Below are 23,426 nucleotides of genomic sequence, written 5' to 3'. Positions count from 1 at the left end.
CTAGTGACTCGAGTTTTTGCATTTCGCATTTATCAACTGAGCAAATGAACTGATATTGTTCCTCACTGAGTTACTTAACTTTACAGCCACTATTTTATTTTTGTTTTTTCATTTATTTATTTCACTAGGATTTTTTGTGTGTGTTTGAGGTATTTTGACATAGCAGTAGCAATAGTTTCAGAGGACTCCTCTTTTTAGGAAACTCTTCTGAAAAAGTGCTGATGGGCCAGAAAGAGGAAGAGGAAGGCATGCTACACATTCCATGCAGAATTATATTCAATAGTCCCATATTAATAATGAATTCATAGTTTTTCTTTCATGAACAGAGTAATAGCAACATTCAAATATTGTTGCATATGTTCTCCTTTGGCCAGGATCTCAGAACCCAGACTGTTTTTGGCAACTTCAGCATCCGGCAGGGTTTTGTTTTTGTTTTTGAGTCATTGAGTGGAAGACACGTGACACCACTCAGAAAGACCTGGACACAATTTTTGTTTTCATTCAGAGAATTCTTTTGGAGCAACATTTTTAAGGATTAAAAGTGTGTGATACTGTACAACAAACAAACACACAAACACTTAAAATAAATGTGTTTACTTAAATATCCATTCCACATGCAGAGACAGCGAGTAGGGCTATAAGACAACAGTACAAAGCATTAAGTCAGTTCAGTAGCAACGGGAGGAGAGTTGGCGAATTCAGATTAATTTGTTTTTACAGATGTTGACTCAGACTCAGACTCAGTATTTCACCTTAATCAACATCAACAATTTAAATTCTGAGCTCATATTGTTAGTATGTGTAGTTTCTAAACCAGATGTGAATATCATGCCTGTCTTTTTTTTTTTTTTTTTAGCAGACCTCTTTTACCAATCATTGATTTTATGTAACAGCATCTGTTCTACACTGAATCCTTGTAGTAATATGTGCATACATGCCTGCAGGGACTGTGCAGGAATTTTTGTGATTGTGTTGAAAGCTCAACAGCACTGCAGACTATAAATATATATATGATCCCTGGTCTGTTTTGGGGCTCCGAACCAGCTCTGTGCTCTCGCGTGTGTGGCGCTTTTGCATATCCCTATGTGTGAGAGACCATATGTGAGGGATGACTGGGCCAGTATTAATTGAATATCTGAGCGATCATGTTAAGCTGGCAGACGGTGCATTTTCTTATGCAACAGTTTCTCAGCATCTGCAGATCGCAGCTAAACTTTTGATAGCTTAATTGTAGCCTGCTCCTTGACTCGTCTGTTCTCCTTGTAGCGATTGGGGAGAAGGCACATTTGAAGCGACAGTGCATTCAGCCTGTTTTCCTATTACCACTCACTTCCTTTTGCCTCATCACACTGCTGATGTGGGAGGAAACTACTGTTGTCTGTGGCCTCTGCCATGTGAGAGAGCAACAACCAAACCATTTTATGGCTACGCTTTATACACTATCAAGAACATGACATGACATGACATGACATGACAAGTGCAAAGGAGACATATTAAAATGGTCAAATATGTTATATTGCAAAACTTTTGATACAATAGATAAGTCAGTTTCAGGCTATATATAAAGACTTAAAATCTCAAAAGCATAACTTTATTGTCATTGGTTCCTGACTGTTTACAACAAATCTTTGTTACAAATTGATAAACTTTATAAAATGTGGTCTACAACTTAGGTCAAAATGTTTTGCAATGGCAAGTATCTAATATGTTTGCGTTGTGCAGGGTCATAAAGGATCGGTAGGACAGGAGGGACCTGCTGGTCGTCCGGGTCCCAGGGGAGAGCTTGGACTTCCTGGATTGCCTGGAGAAAGAGGACCACCTGGTTTGAAGGTGACCGTAATAGTAGTGGAGAAGATATAATTTATTCTAAATTGTTGTTTCATACCCCTGCAGAGGTGTAATTTCTCAGACATGAAAATCCTTCATTTTAATTTCCACATCCTGGTTTGTTCAGGGTGAACTTGGCCTACTAGGGGACAGGGGAGCTGCTGGGAACAAAGGCCTTGAGGGGACTACAGGTGACCAGGGCAAGAAAGGCGACCCAGGGCCCAAAGGAAAAGCAGTGAGTATATACAGAGCATTTTTATTGTATATACGCCAGAAATCTTTGTAAAGACAGAACTCTATTTTTGGTACGAGTCATTGTTATACTATAGACTTTTACATGTCCGAGAATATAACTTGAAGATTTGTAGCTGAACTTTAACTTCAAATCGAAATGCATATAATATCATTAGCATTCCTGAGCCATAACATAACATAACATAACATAACATAACATAACATAGCATAACATAAACAAATTGCAAGTCCATACAATGTAAGTCAACAGGGAGTATAAGAATTACTGTTTAAATTCATTGGAATGAATAAAAGAAAGTAAGCACAATGAAAGCAATGATATATATGTAAAAAATCTGTATGGCACGATGGAATAGCTAGTTAGTCACTTAAAAGTGATTGAATGCGCATAGTGGCTACTAAATGTCGCATAAACATGTTTATAATCTACTTTGCTCAATTCATTATATTATATTGCATTGAATAGATGTATGCTTTACAAATGCTTTATTTTTACCCCTTACCCAGTTCTTGTGTCATTTCCTCTCCTTGCATGTTGTCTTTTGTGTGACGCACATTCTTTATGTTGTCTTTTACAAGACAAAATAATCAAGAAATAACATTGGAGGTTATTAAATTTCTCTTCGTAAATTTACATAGTCCTTAGGGAAGTTTTTTTTTTTTTTTTTTTCAAATAGGGCTTTGCAAACTTATATGCATTCTTTAATACCCCTCTCTAAATATAGCTTCAGGGACGCTGTGTAGACAATCTGTGGTGGGGTAAAATGTGTGCGTCTGACACTTTTCCACCATGATCGGGGTAACAAATTATCTGGGCGAGACCGAGAATGGAAACATTCCTCCTGGTAAGGCCAAGTTATGTAAGATCCTCACTCTCCAGAGACCTGATAAAGAGGTGCTCCACTTTACTTATGTAACTTTTGAAAGACGAAGAAGAAAAACGAAACAACACTCGATTCCTTGCTCTCTCTCTCCGTCTCCATTGATGCTCACGAAACACAAGTGGACACTCGGGGCCCCTGGGTTGGATCTCTTTACACTTTTCGACGAGTAGAATTTCTCGGTCCAAGTCACTAGTTTGAAAGTGGAGCTGTGAAAGGATGTGAATGACTGACTGTACAAACACAGTGTCGGCCACCTTGGATGACAGCCGGTGTGCAGACATCCAACCCACTGAATGCATGTCTAAAGAAGTTCATGGATGTGTGTTGGGGCCGCTTTAGGTTCAGACATAAATCCTTGTCTGTCTGGCCTTTTTCTTTTGTATAAAGTGTCCCGTTTGTGTCTGGAGCTATGTTGGAGTGGAAATCCAACAAAGACATAGAATCATGATGAATGTCAGGGTTTTATCTTATAATACACTGACTTAATGTCAATACTACAATTTAAACAAGACAAAGACCTTCTACTCTAAAGTGGTTATGTTATTTTCTTTTCAAGGGGGAATCTGGAGATGTTGGAATGGTTGGTTTACAAGGCTTTCCAGGCCCGAAGGTAAAGAGCCTCAATATTAACAGTGACAAAACACCATTGAAGTACCATCAAGTTTGCAAAAACTGTTTTGTTTTGTTTTTTTCCAAACAGGGTCCAAATGGTGAAATTGGACTTGGAGGCTTCTCCGGCCCTAAAGGCCCAATGGGTACCATGGTAGGTTTTATTAAAAGGAATCGAAATGGTAGTTGACATCCCGTTCAAAAGCTTTTTTGCTCATGCACGGCGGGATGTCAACTTAATATCACCTTGAGAAAAACACTGAAGATTTCATTTACTTAATGCAGCACCAAATGAAACACTGTCATATTAATATTAGTGTGAGAGCTTTGTTTGCACATGACAAAGGCATCTGGGATATCATGCTGTGCTGTTTGTTTCAGGGATTCACTGGACCTGTTGGCCCTGAAGGAATGATAGGCCCACTAGGAAAACCTGTAGGTTTTTCTGTGTGTGTGTGTGTGTGTGTGTGCGTGCGTGCGTGCGTGCGTGCGTGCGTGCGTGCGTGCGTGCGTGCGTGCGTGCGTGCGTGCGTGCGTGCGTGCGTGCGTGCGTGCGTGCGTGCGTGTGTGTCACTCTTCTTTCTTTGACAATACAGAGCACAATATAATGTTGACATGTTGCCTTTGCTTTGTCTAACTTTTTTTCTGTATTTTTCCACAGGGACCTCGGGGTTCAAGAGGAAACAATGGTGAAATGGTGAGATGTGATTCAACTTACTTATCATGAAGCTTTTATATTTCACAGAGATTTTTTAGCACGTGTGATCACATACTGTATATTATTGTTGCAGTTGCAGCTTGCAAATTATAATTTGAATAAGATTATAACATCCATCTTCTTTCCTCACTTCTCTGGACTACGGTTAAATGGGGGCCGCATAACCCAGCCAGCATCCAGCAATTGTTAGAGTACACTACTGATACCTTATCAAATGCCTTAAAAAAGCCTAATTCCCCCTGTGACTGCCGACTACTCCTTATGCAGCCCTAATTGTCTGACTATTGCAGGAACAATGAGAATTCATTGCGTGTCTCACCAGAGTGAAAAGCAGTCTCATTCATTCACAAGTTGTCTCAGTTTAAGGGTGCTCTGCAGAATTTTGGATTTACATTGACTGCAGTGGAAAATCCTCATGTCACTCTCTCAAATGTGCACTCCAGTGCTCTCAGACTGTCTTGTATAAACATTGTTGAGGAAATACCTTGTCAACATCTTATCATGGGCAATTCACGGTGCAACTGTACGCTGTCACGACCTCGTCGGCGTTCCTGGTCAGTGAAGTTTGGTTTGATTGTCAGCTCAGCCTAAATATCTATGCAATTTACACCATCTTGCACAAATAAACAGGCTGTGTACACAATGTGGCCCTTATTCAAGCGTTCCTTTCATCACTGATGATGTCAAATTTAGGCATATTCCCACAAGCTGTATACCCACATGGATGACCTGAAGTCCCACCAGTAGACTTAATAGAGTCCAGCTGCTACTACAATAAACACACGTCGGTCTCTGGTCAGCCACAAGGGGCAGTAGGTGACCACATGCATAATAATGATACTCCTGGTCTACACAGTGTCATGCAGGCCAGAAAACCACTGCTATTCAGTGTATTGCTACTAAAGGTCAGCTCTATTGACACTTGTCTTCTGATTTTTTTCAGGGGCCTCAAGGACCACAAGGAAATCCAGGACCCAGAGTAAGTAAAAAATATCTTTAAATTGACTGTAAGAGTGTCACCATAACGTTAACTTTTTAATATGTTTACGTGAACATTTTGAATAGTTTTAAACTGCAGTTCACAAAGACTTCTTTATGTACTGCAGTGTCTCGCTGTAATGCAGCTTCATTGGGTCTGCTGATAAAGGCCATAATAAACTAAATGACAGAAGCCACAAAATCACTTTTCTAACCAAGTGATTAATTGTTGTCTTTTTCTTTCGTTTTTGTTATCACAGGGACCCCCAGGCGCTCCTGGTCCAACAGTAAGTGCTCCATGTTAGTAATTTAGACAGGCCCTGAAGGTAAGCTGGACAGCAGGACTTTAATGTGTTGATCTCACTTTGACTAGGAGTGACGTCTCACTTCTCTCTGAAACCAAAGATAAAAATCTCATAAAAGCTTGAATTAAGTCAAGGAATGCCAAAGCCTCATTTCTGTCTTACTGTTGAGGAACCTTCAAATAATTAATTTCTGACCAAGTGAATAATTGTTCAGGACTTTTTTTGGTCCATTAATGAAAAGCTTTTATGGTTTTGTTATTCAACTATTGCGTTGCTTTTGACGCTGAAAAGTCAGAAAATGATCACTTGGTAAAATCCCACCACTGAGTGTGTAGTGTTCACATGACCTCAAGAAATGTTATGCTTTACAAAAAATAAAAAATAAATCTACTGATGAATAACAAACAATATCATCCACCTGCATTTGAGCCAAATCGTAGATACCATTTTTTGAAATCAACAATATTTATAGACTTTCTTTGCACACATAGAAATACTGCTTTTTCTATCTCACCAAATATGTTTTATTAGTTTGTGTTCCCCTGGGAAATGTTACAAGAGCTTGTTTATTTCTATACATCCGCGTATTTCTGGTAAAAAAAAAATGGTTGAAAGCAGAGAAGGCTTATTGATGACATCATTGAAAATGGAAGTGATCAGTCACATTTAATGCACGTTGCACACATGAGAAACAAGAGCTTTTGCTCCAATACAGAAAACATAAAGCATTTGCATTCCTATGGGATGCAGGGGCATGAAACGCCTGCAGTTGCATGATTCATCTCAACTTTGCCTTCACAAGGAGAAAAACCATAATGGAAAAACATTTGTTTCATGTGGGAAAATACTGGCTTTTTGATTATGGGGCGCAGATCCAGAGATAATTGAAGAACAAGGGTATAGATCCAAGGACTGAACTTTGGAACTGTATTTTTTACTTTAAGGAGACTTTAACTACGCAAATCAGTAATTCTTCTGTGGTTTTACAAGAGGTGTACATGTTTCAATGAATGAACTCATTTCACAGAGACGGAACCTTCGGTGTCTTTGTGTTGTTGCAGGATTCACTCTGTGGTTTTGTGCCACTGCACTATGTTTGGTTACAGAGACGAAACCGATGATGAAGGAAAAGAAAAACAACAAATACCTATTTTCATTTCTGTCAGCTAATAAATGCCACTCGGGTGACTGTTGTATAAAAGTACTGCCACACTTGAGGTCATGTTGTACCGATTATTATCATGACTGTTATTATCTTCACCTGGCCAACAGCTTCGTACCTAAAACTGAACCAACGGCATGCTGATATTCAGTAAAACATGACCTCCAGTGTGATATAATTTCACTCTATGAATGACCTTTTCTTCTTCAAGCCACTTTCAAAACCCAGAAAAACAACTAGAGAATATCTGATGTCCTTTTTTTGTTGTTTACACACATTATGTGATAACTGTGGTGTTGATACTGATTGGAATGTGTTATTCTTCCCCCACACTGAAGTCAGGAATGTAGTGGTTTATTGATAGAAGACTTATTTTACTGCTTTTCTGTGGTATTAAAGTGTATTCCGATTCTATTAAAGTTTTCTCTGTAAACTGAAAGCCGCCATGTTTTCTGTTAGTCATGAACAAACCTGAAGATTAAAATCTTTCGGTTTAATACTGAGCGAGGTCGTGAATCTGTCGTGGTTTTCATTGAACTAAATATGTTGATTTTTGAATCCGCAGAGACAGATATATGATGACAGAGCAGTGTACAGTGTGTCTGACTCCAACGCTGCCCTCAGGACAGAGGTAAAGTACCTAATACAGACCGATGGAAACGCTGATACAGTTGAGCATTTGTTGGAAAAATGAAGGCATTAAGTCGCTCACTATCATATGTTATTCTGAAGCTGGACGGTGTTATCTTCTCCATTTTTAACTAGAGTTTCCAGAACATGGAAACGAGCCTGCCAGACCAGAATACAGAGATACTGAAGACACTACACTATCTGAGCAGTGTGATTGAAAGCATCAAAAAGCCCCTCGGCACCCGGGAGAACCCAGCTCGGGTCTGTAAGGACCTGATGGACTGCCAACACAAGCTAAATGACGGTAAGTTATATCACCCATGTAATACAAAGATTGGATTTTTTGCCGTTCGGGATTTCGTTGTATGTAGAAAATGTAAATATCTTTGTTTTCTCCTCTCAGGATGGTTCTGGATTGATCCAAACGTGGGCTGTACTTCTGATGCCTTCAAAGTCTTCTGCAACTTCACTGCAGGGGGACAGACGTGTTTACATCCAGTGGCATCTAATAAGGTAAACAGAAAGTGAAGCCAACTTAAAGTACTTTTTCCTCGATACACATTTTGTAGGTAGGGCTCCTCTGGGGATATCATTACTGTAGTTCATCTGAAAAAAAAAAAAAAAAAAGCCAATAGGATTTTCTCAGAATTATTTGTATTGAGAAAAATTTCTTGTGTGGCTAATAAAAGTTCATTGTTACAAGATTTTGTTATTTTTTTTACAATTCGACTATTTATGAACTATTTTTTGAAACAAATATATTAGAGAGTAGTGATAAACTAATGTCAGGTTAAAAACAAACTTTCTCCAATCCAGTGACTGTGGCCTCCCATCATTTGATGAAGCTCACCTCCAATGCAAATATTTTCATCTTATTGTTAAAATTTTTTTTATAAATACTTGGAACTTTGTAAGGTTTTAGAGTAACTCAGTACATATATAAAATGCTGTGAGCTGCTTAGCCTTTGCTCTGTGTCTCAAACAGCCTCTATAACCTGGCCACTCCCGCGTCTGTTCTTTATTAAAACAAGCAGAAATGACATTTATGGGTGTTCACTAGCATATTTCATCATGTAAAATCAAGAGGGGAACTCTGTTGAGTGCATGCCAAGTGCAGGCTTTATTTCAGACATCTCACCAAAACCCATTAAAAAAACCAAAAACTAAATTGGAACAAGTAACAATGAAAAGACTGTATCAGATTCTTTTAAAGTTTGATTGACGTGTCTTGTTTTTCCCTACTGTGGTAAGGATGACACAGTGATCACGGCACACACTGTCCCTGTTCGCTCCCGCAGATGGTGTTCGGTGTCGGGAAAGTCCAAATGAAGTTTCTCCATTTACTGAGCTCTGAAGGCAGCCAAAGCATCATGCTCCACTGCCTGAGTGATCCACCCTACGGCACCGCAGACGGCCTGAGCCACACCGAACCTACACACACAGAGAACAGTCGGCTCCGATTTCGTGGCTGGAACAAACAGATGTTTGAGAAAGACACGCTACTTGAACCACATGTGCTACAAGATGAATGCAAGGTGACAAACGAGCTCAAAGTTTCTTTACAGTCGACATGAAACGGGATTTAACAGACGCCACTTGACTCTTGACAGGGATACAATCCTACATATGTGTGCTGGCTTACATGTCCCACATATCGATGACTTACTTACTGCGCAGACTTCATTAAGATAGGTGATATGACTGAATCGTTCTACAGCTCTATACATGGCTTTTCAATATTACAGCAACAATATATGAACTGATACCTTAAACAGTGATGTTAAAATCATGATCAAATTGAACTGAATTTTGTGAACATGTTATTTTTTCATAAATGCCTGGATTGTCTCTTAAGTTAACCACATTTCTTTGTTGTCCACCTGTTCTATTTTCAGATCCAAGATGGCAGCTGGCACCAGTCACATTTTGTCTTCCATACTCAGGACAGTCGTCAGCTACCCATCGTAGACATCCAGGAATTCCCCAGTCCACAGCTCGACAGTCAGCGGCGCCTCGAGATCGGTCCAGTCTGCTTCCTCTGACACGGATGTCACCGTCCCATAGCCCCTTCACATAAGCCACTTAAATCCTCATTTAAAAATGGGTTCCTACAAAGGGACACTTGCCAGCTTGCTGGAGTGAATGTCCATGACGGTTTGTGTTTGTTGGAGAGCTTTGACGGGACTTTGTGTGAATACCAAATGCCCTATGTCCGATCGTAGGCAGGCGTCCACGAAAGAACTCAATCTCTGCGGAACATCCAGACCGAGAACGCCAGAGAAGAGTGTATACAGATATTTATCAAATAAATGTGTAAAGTACATTTTGTTTGTGTGATTTTCAGTCAAACGGTGCTTAGGTTTGCTGCATATGGACCCAAATCACTCCCTGATCACAGGTTGGGCCTCACAAAGCAGCAGCCTTATTCAACTTCCCTAACAACCCGTCAACCCAAACACTCCCAGACCATGCGAAGCGGAGGCCCAACCCGAAGGATCGTGCCGAGCCTCTGCAGAGGGCACTGTCTAACTAAAGGTTTCTATGAGTGCAATAGCATGTGGATAATGTGTGACTGCTTTAAATCTTCCGATCAGAGGCTATATTTGACATTGTTTTCATGATTTTTTTGTCTTTGGTCCTGTCCAGTTGGACCTGTACATCTGAACAGATGGTGCTCTACCTCTACATGCTTATTTGCTTTTTAGAATAGTTTGCTAATGTCAAATTGGTATTTTTTTTTTTTGGCTTTGTGTTGTATGTACCGGTTACATCAAGATTTGTTATGTTGTATAAGTACTTATGTTGATTTGGTCATTTCTAATTTATGAACCATTTTTTTTGTGATACACTACATATTTTTGTAGCTTTTCCTTCAATGTGGTAGGTTCCTCAGGGGAGATCTATCAATGGTGCTGCAACAAACGATGAGTCATCAGTGACGATACCTGTGTATATATTGACATTAATAGTGTATGTTTATTTATAATCTTTTATTTGTTCACTTTACTGTACCACAGTAAATTATACTCTCAGAGAACTATTTCCACAACTCAGTCGTAAGAAGTATTTATGTTTAAAAGATGTGCTTTTGCGTTCCCACCTGTGACTGTATGTTCAGCAGTTTACTGTCATTTTTTCAGTTCATTCAGTGGACTGGCAGCAACAGTAGGTCAAAGTCAGAAAACCCGTTAAACAGCTAGTATTCCTAAATTATGTTAACATCAAAACAGTAAAATTACAGAAAGTATGTGGAGGATAAAGTTGGATGCAAATGTGTAAATAATAAATCATTTTGCAAACAAATAAATGGAACATTTTACCCACAGTTGGCTTGTGTGGCTGTTTTTTGTTGTTTTTTTTATCATTGAGATCCAAGAGAAATGAAAACTTTAAAATGTTGGTGCAAATGTGACTATGTAAATCAATTTTAACTATATTTAACTTAGAACCGTGGACAACTGGAGCCGATTCCAGCTAAAATATTTTGTGAGACATGGTACACCATGAACACGACCCTAGTCCATCACAGGACATGAGCCAGAAACAAATTCCCTCCTCGTCACAATGTAAAGTCTCCAATTCAACTGACATGCTTGTTTTCCCAATACTTCATTAACTAACACGACACACAAAAATGCTGAGGAGTCAAACTGTGGATGCAGATTGAATTCAAATGCAAAATTATTTAATGCAAAATCAAGAATAACCTGAAAACTACCACATGTGATATCACTAGTGAGTGAAGTCAAACTGGCTTACATGGGACGGGTGCCCCCCAAAAAATAAAGGGAATTTGTGTGTTCAACATGAAAGAGGGATTTCTACTAATGGTTTGTCTACCTGATACATATAAGATGTGATTTCAGCTGGTGAACATCACCACAGTAACCTAATGTGTTTTGCATTGCATCACTCCCAGCACACAGCTTTGTTCTGATGGATATATTGGATAACTGAGAAAAATGTTGCGCATTTCATGCTCACAGCATCCTTGAGGACTCCTCAAATCCGGCTCATGGACTGATTATATTTTGCTCTCAGACAAGGTGCTTCAGGAGTCTCAGGACCAAAAACAGTAGATTAAAAAAACAGCTTTATTTCCCCCCCAGAGCTGCCTCCCTCGTAAACTCTAACCCCTGGACACCACACTCCACCGTAACTGTTCTCAATACGAATCAGAACCACTCCTTCCACTGACTTTACCTCTACACACACACACACACACACACACACACACACACGCACACACACAAACACACAGTAAATTATCTTTAAAAAAAAATAAAACAAAAATCAACCATTAGGAAATCACATGTACAGACTCTAGGTGTTCCCAGCCTTTGCTCAATGCTTGGCAGCAATCACAGCCTCAGTCTTGCTGAATATGATGCCACAAGTTTGGCACATCGATCTTTGGGCAGTTTGACTCATTCCTTTTTGCAGAATCTCTCAAGCTCCATCAAGTTGGATGGAAAGCATTGGTGCACAACCATTTCCAGACTTCTCTGTCCAGAGATGTTCAATTGAATTCAAGTCTGGCTCTGGCTGGGTCATTCAGAAAGTACACAGGCTGGTCCTGAAGCCATCCCTTTCATATATTGACTGTGTGCTTCAGGTCCTTGTCCTGCTGAAAGATGAAGCGCTGCCTTAGTCTAAGGTCAAGAGCGCTCTGGAGCAGGTTCATCCAGAATGTCTCTGTACATTGCTACATTCATCTTTCCCTCTACCCTGACTAGTTTCCCAGATCCTGCCACTGAAGAACATTCCACCAGCATGATCCTGCCACCACCATGTAACACCTGAAAGACGGTACACACAAAAGTATAAAATTTTTGTCTCATCAGACCAGAGAATTCTGTTCCTCATGGTCTTAGACTCCTTCAGGTTAATTTCTATGTGGGCTCCCTTGGGCCTTTTACTAAGGAGGGGCTTGTGCCTGGTCATTCTACCATGTCTGGTTGGTGAATTGCTGCACTCTCTGATGAGTGACCATGCAAGGGTCCTGGTCACCTGTCCCACTAAGACCCTTCGGCCACAATCTTTCAGTTTAAACAACCGGGAGGTCACTATGCTAAGAACCTTCAAAGCAGCAGAAAATTTGTTGTACCCTTTCCCAGTTTTGGTCCTTAAGACAATTCCGTCTCTGAGGCCTACGGACAATTCTTTTGACTTCAAAAATTGTTTGTATGCTGACATGCACTGTACACCGTGGGATCTTATATAGACAGGTGTTTGGCAAAATATTGTCCACTCAATTGAATTCACTACAGGGGGACTCCAGTTAAGCTGTAGAAACATCTCCAGGATAATCAGTTAAAACAGGATGTGCTCAATTTTGAGCACCATGACAGAGGCGGTGAATACTGATGTACTTATTGTTTCTTATTGGCTTTATAGGGCGTTCAAGTGTAGAATTTATAGGAAAGATTTAATTCAATAAATTTTGAAATCAGGTTGTAGCATATCAAAATGTGGAAAAGGGTAAATGGATACTATCCAGATGCACTGTCGGCATCAATTCATGACTTCATGAGGTTGTTGCAGCTCCGGTCCGCCAACACCAGGGGGCGCCCGCGGAAGCAAGTACACACCGGAAGATGCCTTCACGTGCAGCCAGCCACCGGCAGGAAGAAGAGTTTTGTTTTGGTTCAACGTGCGGGTCCACGTTCTATCACAATGTGCTCAATAATACCAACAAGTCTGAGAATGCCGTCTGTGGAGAGCCCGGAGAACCGCGACGTGGTGGAGGGAGAGCAGAGAGGCAGCAAGAGGAAGATTTCCCTCACAGAGTGAGTCATTTAAACACCAAAAAAGCCTAAAACCAGCCTGTTGAAATGTGTCCCCTCTCACTTTTTATCCTATTGTAACAGATAGTATTCACTATGTGTCAAACAGAGCACTAATCTGAGTGTTTTCACGACTTTGCCATGCCGGTTTTTATGTTTGGTTTACTTATACTTGACGATTGAGTGACTGTTAATCTGAAAACAGTCTATAATGGCACGTTGTCTGTCCTGCAGTTGTGCTGTTTGTGGATCTGACGAGGCCAAGTACAGATGTCCTGCCTGCCTCACACATTCTTGCAGGTGAGGCTATTTAAAGCAAATATTAACATATTTATTCTCTACGTCAGTGGTAATTAACAGTCCGAAAGGGGTTAAGTGGATGGTGGTGGTGTTGTTGTTGTTGTTTTTTTTTTTTTTGTCTTTTCCTTGTTTGGGGTTTCCCCAGTGACCGTGTTCTTCCATTGCGGTCTCCTTTATCCTGCTTTTTCACATCAATCAGCATCATCAACCTCCTCACTGGACTTCCTCTTCATCCTCCACATGCTTGTGCCAGCATATTTCTCACCTCCTGACCAAACCTTTCCAACTTCATCCCTCTCACTTTCCCTCCAGTCTGTCTTACATGAGCTGTGACTTTAATGTACTCATTCTTAATTAGTGTGTGGTGGTAATAAAACACACTCGGACCAGAATATTGTCAGGAGGAATTTAAAGAGGGAGACAAACCTCCTCAGTGGGACTTCATAGCGTTTCATGAATGATTAGTGATTTTAAACAACATTATATTGTGGTAATTACTTATGAGAAGGATGAAACGTAAAGTCAAGTTAATTTGGAAAACCATGTCAACATGAAATCTACAGAAAAAGTCTGCCTGAGCTGAGGCTAAAAATACAAGCAGTTATATTTATATTAGACTTGAATTCATAATTGGCATGCAAATAGTTTACCAATCATAAACATTTGAGATATTTTTCAAACTTGGGACACCATGCTAACTGGATGAAGCTTAGATTTTCCCTTGATTGGTGGATGTCACTTTGCAGGTGCATATGTGGTTTGTGATCACAAGTGATAAAAGTTTCAGAAAACTTCCAAAACAAATTCCCAGTAGTGGGGAAAAAACAAAAATCGTAGTAAACATGGTAAATCTCTGACTTCCATTACTTGTTCATGTTACACATAGTATCATCACAACATCAACCAATGTAATTGCACATCACAATTTTTGCAGGACAGAATGACCAACTCGTGTTTCTGTGTGGCACTATTTTAAATACGATTTATGGATCAACCCAAGAGTAGCCTGCGTCAGCAAGATACTGACCTACATATAAATGTTGCAAGACCAGAGTTTAAAGCGCTTATACCAGATGAGGCCGTTGTACGGTTCACTGGCCACATGTGGCCCATTGGTTCTACCTGACCGGCCTGGAGTGATTCAGTATGCACTTTTTTAATTTGAATATTGTACCTGCATGCAAGCATTGCAGCTGCTTTTATTTCAAGGCACTTTTATGAAAAAACATGCAGGTTTTTATTAAGAGATATATTTATATTACAGTAATTAGACACTCTCGGACCATGAGAAGCAAAATTCTCTGAAGTATGGTGGTGGCAGCATCATGCTGTTGGGATGTTTGTTTGTTTATTAACTTGAGACAGTAGTCAAGAAAGGGGGAAAGATAAATTCAGCAATGTACGGAGACCTCCCGAATGACAGCCTGCTCCAGAGCGCTCCTGACTTCAGATTGGGGCGACAGCCCACAGCGCACAGCCAAGATGTCAAAGGCGTGGCTACAGGACCAGTCTGTGTACGTCCTCGAGGGGGAAAGCCAGAGCCCAGATTGAATCTGATTGAACATCTCTGGAGAAATCTGAAAATGGCTGTGCACTGATGCTTCCTATCCAGCTTGATGGAGCTTGAGAGATTCTGCAAAGAGGAATGAGTCAAACTGCCCAAAGCTCGATGTGCCAAGCTTGTGGCATCATATTCAAAAAGATTTCAAGTTATAATTGCTGCCAACGGTGAAAGTTGAGCAAAGGCTTGGAATACTTAAACACATGTGATTTCTCATTTATTATTATTATTTATTTTTTTATTTATTTTCATTTTAATACATTTGCAAAAATAAGAGAAAAAAAACTTGCCACATTGTCAGTAATCAGTATTGTGTGTAGAATCTTGAGGGAATTTCATTTATTTAGGAATAAGGCTGTAACATAACAAAATGTGGAAAAAATGAAGCACTACGAATACTTTTCAGATGAACTGTAATCTGTCTATAGTGAGATCCAAAAGCCCTCAGGCAATAGTGAAAAGTCACTTTGCTCCCGTTGAGCAGTCGGCTCATGAGTATTTTTAAAGACTGATTATAGATTGGTGTTTTTTTTTCCAAGGATGTAGGTTTAAATGTAAGTTACAGTAACTTTTATGACGGAACAAGTGACATGAATAAACAGAAATATTCAGCACAAGCGTGTGGGTTTATATGCATCTATAAATATATTTTTGTATGGAATTAATAGTTTGTAATAGAACCGTGATTCTCAAACTGTGGTAGCTTGTGTACTGGTGATACGCATGCTCCCTCGAGTGGTATGTGGGGGCATATAAAATCCAATACGTTTATAAGTAATAAGTCCATAGCTATTAGGGTAAGCCTTCGTTGCTGTTTGTTCAGGTCAGCCATGATGGTGGTACTTGGAGAGCTCCATATTTTCTCAGATCGTACACACTGAGAAGTTTGACAACCACTTTAATGCAGAAACTAATTCAAACAAGGGCAAAGAAAATTTAACATTTAACACTTCACCAAGACGGAGCCTATTAAAGCATGTTATCACGCACTGATAAAAAGACACTGACATTTTGATTGATCACATGATGTCGGCAATAAATGTCAAATTCTACAAATAAAAAATAATTAAATGCCACATATTTCAAACCTTCACAGTTCCATAGTTGTTTCCTGTTTTCTGTGAGCTGAGCCTTTTCTGAGAGGGAAGCTGAGGACAGATCTTATCAGCATCTCATCTTTCTGTGTATGTTTGTGTTCAATTCAATAGAAGGCCACAGAGTTGTCAGTTTGGTGCAAATATTTCGTTTGTAAATCTTAAACTCTCACAGGAATGAAAACGGGCCGTGTAGATAATGAAAGCAATTCAAGAGTGCTAGTTGTTTGTTTAAACTTGACGTGAGTATTTAAGTTTCGGCCGGCGAAGTCCTTGTTTGACTGTTAGAAAAACGTTCTGTCCTCTGTTGTTCTGCATATCTGTCCCAGTCTGTGTGTGGAATTTTTTTTTACCTGAATATATGAAAAGTCACTAAACACATTGTGCTCTGTGCATTTTTTGTAGTATTTTCTGTGTGAAAAAGCACAAAGAAGATTCTGGGTGCAGCGGAGTCAGAAACAAAACTGCTTTTGTGACTCTGTCACATTTCGATGAAATGGCACTTCTCAGTGGTGAGCATCGGCCTTCTTTATGGAAAACAAGATTACTCGTGATGTCTCGCCATCATTTTCTTTGCTCAATCTTATATACAAGGCCGATGACCTTGAGTGTCTGTCCTTCACTTTGACTTTCCTGGATGTGTGTTCATCCTTCCTGCAGATTACAGGTTTCTGGAGGACGCCGGGCGATTTGCTGATGGTGCAACAAGAGACAAGCTTGCTCTTGTTCCCCGAACCACTTTCAGAGTGAGTATCTGATCTGTGCATTTGCTGGTGTTGTTTGCATGATGCCAGACTGTTTGGCACACGATGCAAATTCAAGCGAGTTTTTCAAGATGCAGCACAGTTGAAATAAAGCGACCTTGTCCAACCAAAGCAGACTACTGTAGAAGTACTGGTAATAGAAAAATAAATATTCTTAGCCTGAAAAATAATAATTTGTACCTCAAAAATAATTGACTCAAGAAATCATAATATAGATGTTGACACGATCAGTGTTGCCTTCTTTTAGTCTGATAATAAATAGTTCATTGTCATAATAAAAACAACTTATTACTACTTTGCATCGTTTCCGTTGATGTTCATTTGTTGGCTTTGGGATGAGTATTATGATATGTCAGACTATTTTACAATATTATTTTAAATAGATTTAGTTTTGTCAATGCCGATGTTCAAATACAGTATGTGCTTTGGTTGTGAAAAGTAATTAATTGTTTTTTAATTTCTTTACCTTTGACAAACTAAAGCATCTCTACATAGTTTCTCCAAAGAACACTAATAACTTTAATTAAGTTAGAATTAGTTGTGACTTGATTATTATTGCAAATTGATGGTTATCTTCAAGAACTTTCCTCAAATTATTGAACCAAATAGAAAAAGCTCTGATCATAAAATCAGCATTTAAAAAAAAATAAGTTTTTTATTCTCAGAATAAGTTTTATGCACGTTTGAAAACCTCGACAGTAGCGAAAGAGTAGAACAAAAAACAAAGCCGCTGTCAAATATGCACACATCTGAAAGAATTCTAGCCTCGTGGAGATGTGGGTCGTTGAGGGTTTTGTTTTGACGGTTAGTTCTACTCTACAAACCTTTAAAACAGTTTTTGTTTTTTGTTCTTCTTGGGGAATTTAAATCGTGATAAAAATAGCCTCCGATTAAATAATGAAAACAAAAACTGTTGAACTTGTGTCATAGCATTATCAAAGTGTTTTCCTCGTTTCACCCTCACTGCCTCGCTTGTATAATCCGTGTGTGCGGTTATGTAACGCTCGTTGCCGTTGCGCCATAACAACGGGAGTTCCCATCATTACCTGCCGCGTTGCTACGATACAGCCCAAGTGGCATTTGATAGCTCGGAGTAATTTGTGCTCTTTTTATGGGATTTTTAGGGGCTTCGGCTGCTTCGCTGGTCACAAATCGATCAAAAATAATGGGGCTCATTCTCAGGGAGACGTGAATGCTTGGCACATGATGAGCGTTGGGATTTAAATTTTTTTTCCCTCCAGAACATTGCAAGTGCTGTAATCTGTTTTCTCGCCTTTTTTGAATAAATCTCTTTTATTGTCTCTCACCACTGATATCGAGTCAAAGAGGAGCCAGACAGGAAATTCTTGTCCTTTCAGATTTAGATGAGGGCATTAAGGAGAAGTTCAGTCCAGCTTGAGTTTAATTGTTCATGAAACTTGCGCAGCCAGATTTATCGATGCAGCAAGGATGTGTGGTATTGATGTTGTATAATTTTTCACAGACTAGTGAAATTCTGCTCCCATGAAAAACATTTGTCTCAATAATTGGCAGCTTGTGGCTCAGTTTAGAGCTTAAAGAGTCAAGATTCTTATTTATTTATTTTTTTTTTAATTGTTATTTTGTGATACGTGCAAGACTCAAGCAAAACATATTCACCTGCAAATATTGATCCATCAGACTCGGCTCAGGTTTCCAGACACCGAGAGAAAGTACATAAGTTGCAGGACATAATCATGAGATTTTCGCGACAGTAATGGACCAAAATGTTTAGAATATTCCAGTCTATTAAGAAAACTCTAACTTTATGAAAGCAGTGGTTCCCAACTAGTCTGGCTTTGAAACTTCCCGTCTCTCCTCCAAAATGAGTGGAAACCTTAAAAATCTTCACCTTTTTAAAATCATGGAATTAAAACGTGGTGTCATATTAACCTGCACTAGTCCTTACAACATCACAGTTTATCATTACATTGACCAGCAAGTGATGATGGAAAGAGGGAAATCATCACCTGCTCTTCCTCCTCCTCCTTCCTCTTCATCACTTACTTTATTGATATTTTGCCGCTATTACTCATTAGTGGCAGTATGGAAGGGATACTCGTCGGCAGCGAGTGGCAGGCACACACACAATTTCTTCTGAAATGTTTCCGTTTCGTATATTCTCCATCCTACCTGTGTTTCACCCTGATAAATTAAACAAAAACACAAATAAGCCCTACTTACTAAAATTGTAAACCACCTGTTAGACTACTAGACGATGCTTACCCGATTGTTATTTTAGTGTTGGGGGGGACCAGAGGCAAAGGTGACGCACAGAAAACCAGTTGAGAATCCATTCAATCCAATTTTATTTATATCACACCAAAGACAACAGTCATCTCACGGCACTTCTGCCGAGAATAATTAAAGTATTCCGCCTAAGCAAGCAGGGGTGATGATGGATATTAGCAGCTGCCTTTAAACAGGAAGAAACTTGCACGACCAGACTCAGAGGTGGAGACTTTCTGCCGTTCTGGTTGAACTTCGGGGATATAAAGATAGAAAAGCAACAAATAGATTGTCGTAATGTCGGTTGCGGATTGCAGGGAGGAATACAAACTCTGGTTTGGGTAGAGGATGACACAAACATAAAGCAACAAACAGATTGTCATCGCTGGTTTAGAGGAATGTTTCAAATAGAAAGTGAAACAGTTTTCTGTTTGTTTCTGCTTCAGTCGAGGGATTTTAAATTAAATATAAATGACTCTCCAGCTCAGTAAGTTTGCAATGTGAAATCATTCGTCTTATGTCTGATCAATGTAATCCAGTATGGTGTTTCTACCATGCAGTGCTTTCACTAATGAGAGGGTTTACAGCAAGGTGTTTTAGTGGAATTTGCATGTTCTTTCAGGGTGCTCCGACTTCTTCATGTACCGGTCTTATAGTTCCAATCTGTGGTTTCAACCCTACTTTTTATCACAGTGTTGCATGTTAGAATATTGCAGATACAAACCTGTCAGTTTTAAAAACGCAAGATGTTCACGTTTGAATCGAAAGTGAGTAAAATTTCATTGGCAAAATGGTAACTGGCCTTTCCTGCATGTCATTTCAGTTGGCTTCTTGGTCTCAGTGTTTTGTTATGTCTGCTTATGCAAGTCAAACAATGTTGCCCACAGTAAATAAATCAGGAATCGCATTTACTTTAACTGAGGGGGAGGGGGTAAAAAAGCAGATGTATTTTTTTCCACTTTGTAATGTCAAAGTCTGGCGCACGTTTTCAAACAAATGTTTGTTCAGCGCCCGCATCAAGCCTTAATTTTGATCTGAAGTGGGTCAAACCAGCATTAAATTAACTTACAATTAACAGCAATTCCAAACATTTCTGTACAACAAAATGTACGATAAATAAAATGTTTCCAGTTAATCGATGTGGGTGGGTCTTTTTGGTGTTAAGGTCTTAAATGGGTTGGCACCTTCTTATTTATTCGAACTTTTACATGTTCTTACTCCTGTTTTATCGTTGACGTCATCGAATCAGATGGTCCCCGGTGTTCCCAGATCCAGACTTAAAAATAGAGGCGGCTCTGTCTTGTCCGTGGCCGCACCCCGTCTGTGGAATCGCTTGTTGATTTTGGATTGTTAGATTGATTAAAAGTTTAACCTGAAAACTTTTCGCAATATTACACAACCTAAATGTGCTGGTATTAGTATAAATGAACAAAATTTTGCAATGTGTTTTACTATCTTTACTTTTCTGTTGTCCAGGCCAAGAAAATGATCTCCGTTGCCCACAGGATGAACATCTCACTGAGATTACTCCCCATCACCTTCACCAAGAGCCGAGAAAACTCCACCATCTTTGCCAAAAAGTAAGAATACAGTACTTCAGTTTTCATTCAATAACATATGTTCGGAAATCTACATCCATTGAACCCACATTATTGACCCACTGTAATTTCTGAACTGTAAGTTCCATATAAATTGCATTTTTTTCAAAATGAGTCATGGAGAGGAAAAGGACATATCTAGGTTACACTCGCGAAACCATCACATTTGCTCTATCAGTCAAATGTAAATGTAATGGAGGTTTTTCCTCTGGTAATGTAGCAGCATTTGTCTGTCATACAGTGACATCTAATGGTCCCGGATGGTATGTACCGTGTATTTGTGAGACACTTCTGAATTCATTTCTCATGACCAGCCAGACAACTTCTTATAGTCTGACTTAAAGTAACGGTATCTTGGTGGATCATATTCATCACCGTCTTTGCATCATCGACAATGTAACATCAATAACTATTATGTTAAAGGAAAGAGAAAATAGGATTCACTTGGCGTAAGACCAGCTTAAATTTGAACTTTTTACTTTTCTTGAATATTTTACATTTTTTCCAAACTTGTAGTGAAACAAAAAATACCAGTCCTATAAAGCAATCGCACATATGGTAATAAAAAGCTTTAAAGTTAAGTTTTCCGCCTGAGCAGTACTATAGAAATTATAAATAAGCACTTGATGACTGTATTTACTTTGCACTCACTGAGCGAAAACATCATTTGACAGCTTGGTAATGAGCTTGATCTTCTGCAGAATGAGCCACTGATTAGTGCTGTTGTGCTTTGCCACAGGATGGCACTCTTGTGAAGCCCTCATAGTAGTTCAGCAGTGTCTCGCTCTGGCTTCCCTCCTGTTATTCCATGGCAATGTGATGGTGAAACACAGACGTCTGCCCTTGAAATACACCTGAGGCAATGCAGGCAGGTACTATTGATAGTCACACCAATCTTTGACATGTTGAGGTTAATGAAACCACAGCGAGTTGCCGGTGTTATTCATCAACTGACCGCTGTCACGATGAGTTCCATGATGAAAAGGTTGCACACTTTCAAACAGGGGAAATGTTTGTATTTTATTTTAAGGAGTGATAAAGGAGAAATTAAAATTTATGCCTGCTGGTAATAAAAAGAAATGTTACTTTGTTCTCCTTCATTTGGATCTGTCTTCATGATGTGCTCACAGCTGTATAATTGTGATGTGACACATAAGCTACACTCATGAAGTTCAGCTTGAGTCAGTTGGTGGAAGATGCTCTATAACCTGGATATGGACAGTTCTCCAAGGTACATAATGTATTTTGAAAATGTGTGTATGTGCGACGCTGCAGAAGTGAGTACTGAAGTACTGAAGCCCAGCTCATGCAGTTTAGTTTATTCAGCATCAAGTCTTCAGTCCAATAAGAAAAGTGGTAGATTAGATAACAAACACAACAGATACTGCAGCTCTTGGTAATTACTGATTAGACTAGATTAACAAATTGAAGAGCTTAACTGAAGAACAATTGGGTGCTTCAGTGACTCACTACTGCCTCCTAATGCAAACCGTGTATATACAATTTAAATACTGAACCCTTAAAGAGATGAATGACCTGATGAGCACTAAAAAGCAGCAACAAAACCATGAATGTGCAGACAGCTCCTGTGAAGTTAAGCTGAGGTTTATTCAGGGCTGTCACAGCAGATTTAGACTAATCTTAATGTAATTGATGGCCTGACATTTTGGTTACTGTCAGAAGAACTGAGAGAGTTCAGGGATTATTGTCTTTCTACACTCGACTGTATTTGAGTGAAATATTAACTGAATATGTTCCTGGTCGTACCTGGTAAACTTATCCCTGATTCTATTTGAAACTGGCGAGTTTAAAAAAAGGATATTGCTCGGAAATACACAATAAATTATTTCTATCAAGAGCCCTTTGACATCTTTTTTCACAATTTTGAATAACTATCTGATTTTATATGATATGCTGCTTAAGTACAAGGCAATTTTAGTAGAAGGTGCAATGCAGTACTCTGGAGGTCAGCTCAACCTAGTCCATCAACTTCCCGACGTCTTTTGCTTTGAATCTTGGCCAAGAAAATACCGTATCCAGGTATCAAATCAGAATATACCTGGTTAGCAACATTAGCAGTGGCAGTCAGTGTCTGTGGAAGTTAAAATCAAGATGTTTGTGTTGAATGGGGTTTCTCCTTGTTTGGTTGGAGTCATTTGTGTCTGACACAGCCGACATCAAGTCAAGTCCTTTATTTGTATATGCTGCCTTGTTTGAAAGTTCAAGCTCAGGGTTTCCCTAACAATGAGTCAGGAGCCAATGTGGGGAGGGAACTAATTTGTTTCAGTGGCGCGATGGTACAACGAAATTCCCAAAAATGTTTTGAATTTGTTTTGAAATATGTTCCTTGCAGCCTAGATAGGATTTCAAAAAAGGTGGCTTCACCAAAGCAGACGATAATATTGACAAGGTGAGGCCTTAGTTGGTTGGAAGCTGTGAATTAATGAGCAACCAAAGTTTCAAACTAACAGGATCATGCTGTTGATGGCTTTGTCTTTTTAGCCATAGGTTTATATTTATATTTATTTGACTCATAATAGCTTTTATAGAAACTGGAAATTCATGATTTTCTTTATTGATAATCCATAAATGCACAGTAATCATATTAAGCTTTGGTCCTTGCAAGTCACCAACTTTCTGTTTTTGGGTCTTTAGTTGAAAACATTTTGGAACATTTGTTGTAGGTGAAACTTAAAAGTCGACTCAAA

The 23,426-nt window shown here is 39.3% G+C and overlaps 2 protein-coding genes across 2 annotated transcripts in view; both read left to right on the top strand.

Annotated features, from left to right (window-relative positions):
- The window catches only part of col24a1 (collagen type XXIV alpha 1 chain), a 95,142-nt gene extending 84,445 nt beyond the window's left edge, over nucleotides 1–10,697 (top strand). The window contains exons 48-60 of the mRNA XM_080473294.1: nucleotides 1,723–1,830; nucleotides 1,955–2,062; nucleotides 3,523–3,576; nucleotides 3,667–3,729; nucleotides 3,957–4,010; nucleotides 4,237–4,272; nucleotides 5,237–5,272; nucleotides 5,532–5,558; nucleotides 7,304–7,369; nucleotides 7,504–7,672; nucleotides 7,772–7,881; nucleotides 8,667–8,903; nucleotides 9,264–10,697. Coding sequence (XP_080329420.1) covers nucleotides 1,723–1,830; nucleotides 1,955–2,062; nucleotides 3,523–3,576; nucleotides 3,667–3,729; nucleotides 3,957–4,010; nucleotides 4,237–4,272; nucleotides 5,237–5,272; nucleotides 5,532–5,558; nucleotides 7,304–7,369; nucleotides 7,504–7,672; nucleotides 7,772–7,881; nucleotides 8,667–8,903; nucleotides 9,264–9,410 — 1,215 coding nt within the window. The 3' untranslated portion in view covers nucleotides 9,411–10,697. The remainder of the gene's footprint in view (nucleotides 1–1,722; nucleotides 1,831–1,954; nucleotides 2,063–3,522; nucleotides 3,577–3,666; nucleotides 3,730–3,956; nucleotides 4,011–4,236; nucleotides 4,273–5,236; nucleotides 5,273–5,531; nucleotides 5,559–7,303; nucleotides 7,370–7,503; nucleotides 7,673–7,771; nucleotides 7,882–8,666; nucleotides 8,904–9,263) is intronic.
- Nucleotides 10,698–12,996: 2,299 nt separating this feature from the next.
- The window catches only part of znhit6 (zinc finger HIT-type containing 6), a 35,654-nt gene continuing 25,224 nt past the window's right edge, over nucleotides 12,997–23,426 (top strand). The window contains exons 1-5 of the mRNA XM_080472673.1: nucleotides 12,997–13,157; nucleotides 13,389–13,454; nucleotides 16,515–16,621; nucleotides 16,770–16,855; nucleotides 20,597–20,700. Coding sequence (XP_080328799.1) covers nucleotides 13,045–13,157; nucleotides 13,389–13,454; nucleotides 16,515–16,621; nucleotides 16,770–16,855; nucleotides 20,597–20,700 — 476 coding nt within the window. The 5' untranslated portion in view covers nucleotides 12,997–13,044. The remainder of the gene's footprint in view (nucleotides 13,158–13,388; nucleotides 13,455–16,514; nucleotides 16,622–16,769; nucleotides 16,856–20,596; nucleotides 20,701–23,426) is intronic.

The sequence above is a fragment of the Lipophrys pholis genome (genome assembly GCF_963383615.2).
Source record: "Lipophrys pholis genome assembly, chromosome: 10".
NCBI lineage: Eukaryota > Metazoa > Chordata > Actinopteri > Blenniiformes > Blenniidae > Lipophrys > Lipophrys pholis.
This window is presented reverse-complemented; position numbering and strand designations above follow the sequence as displayed.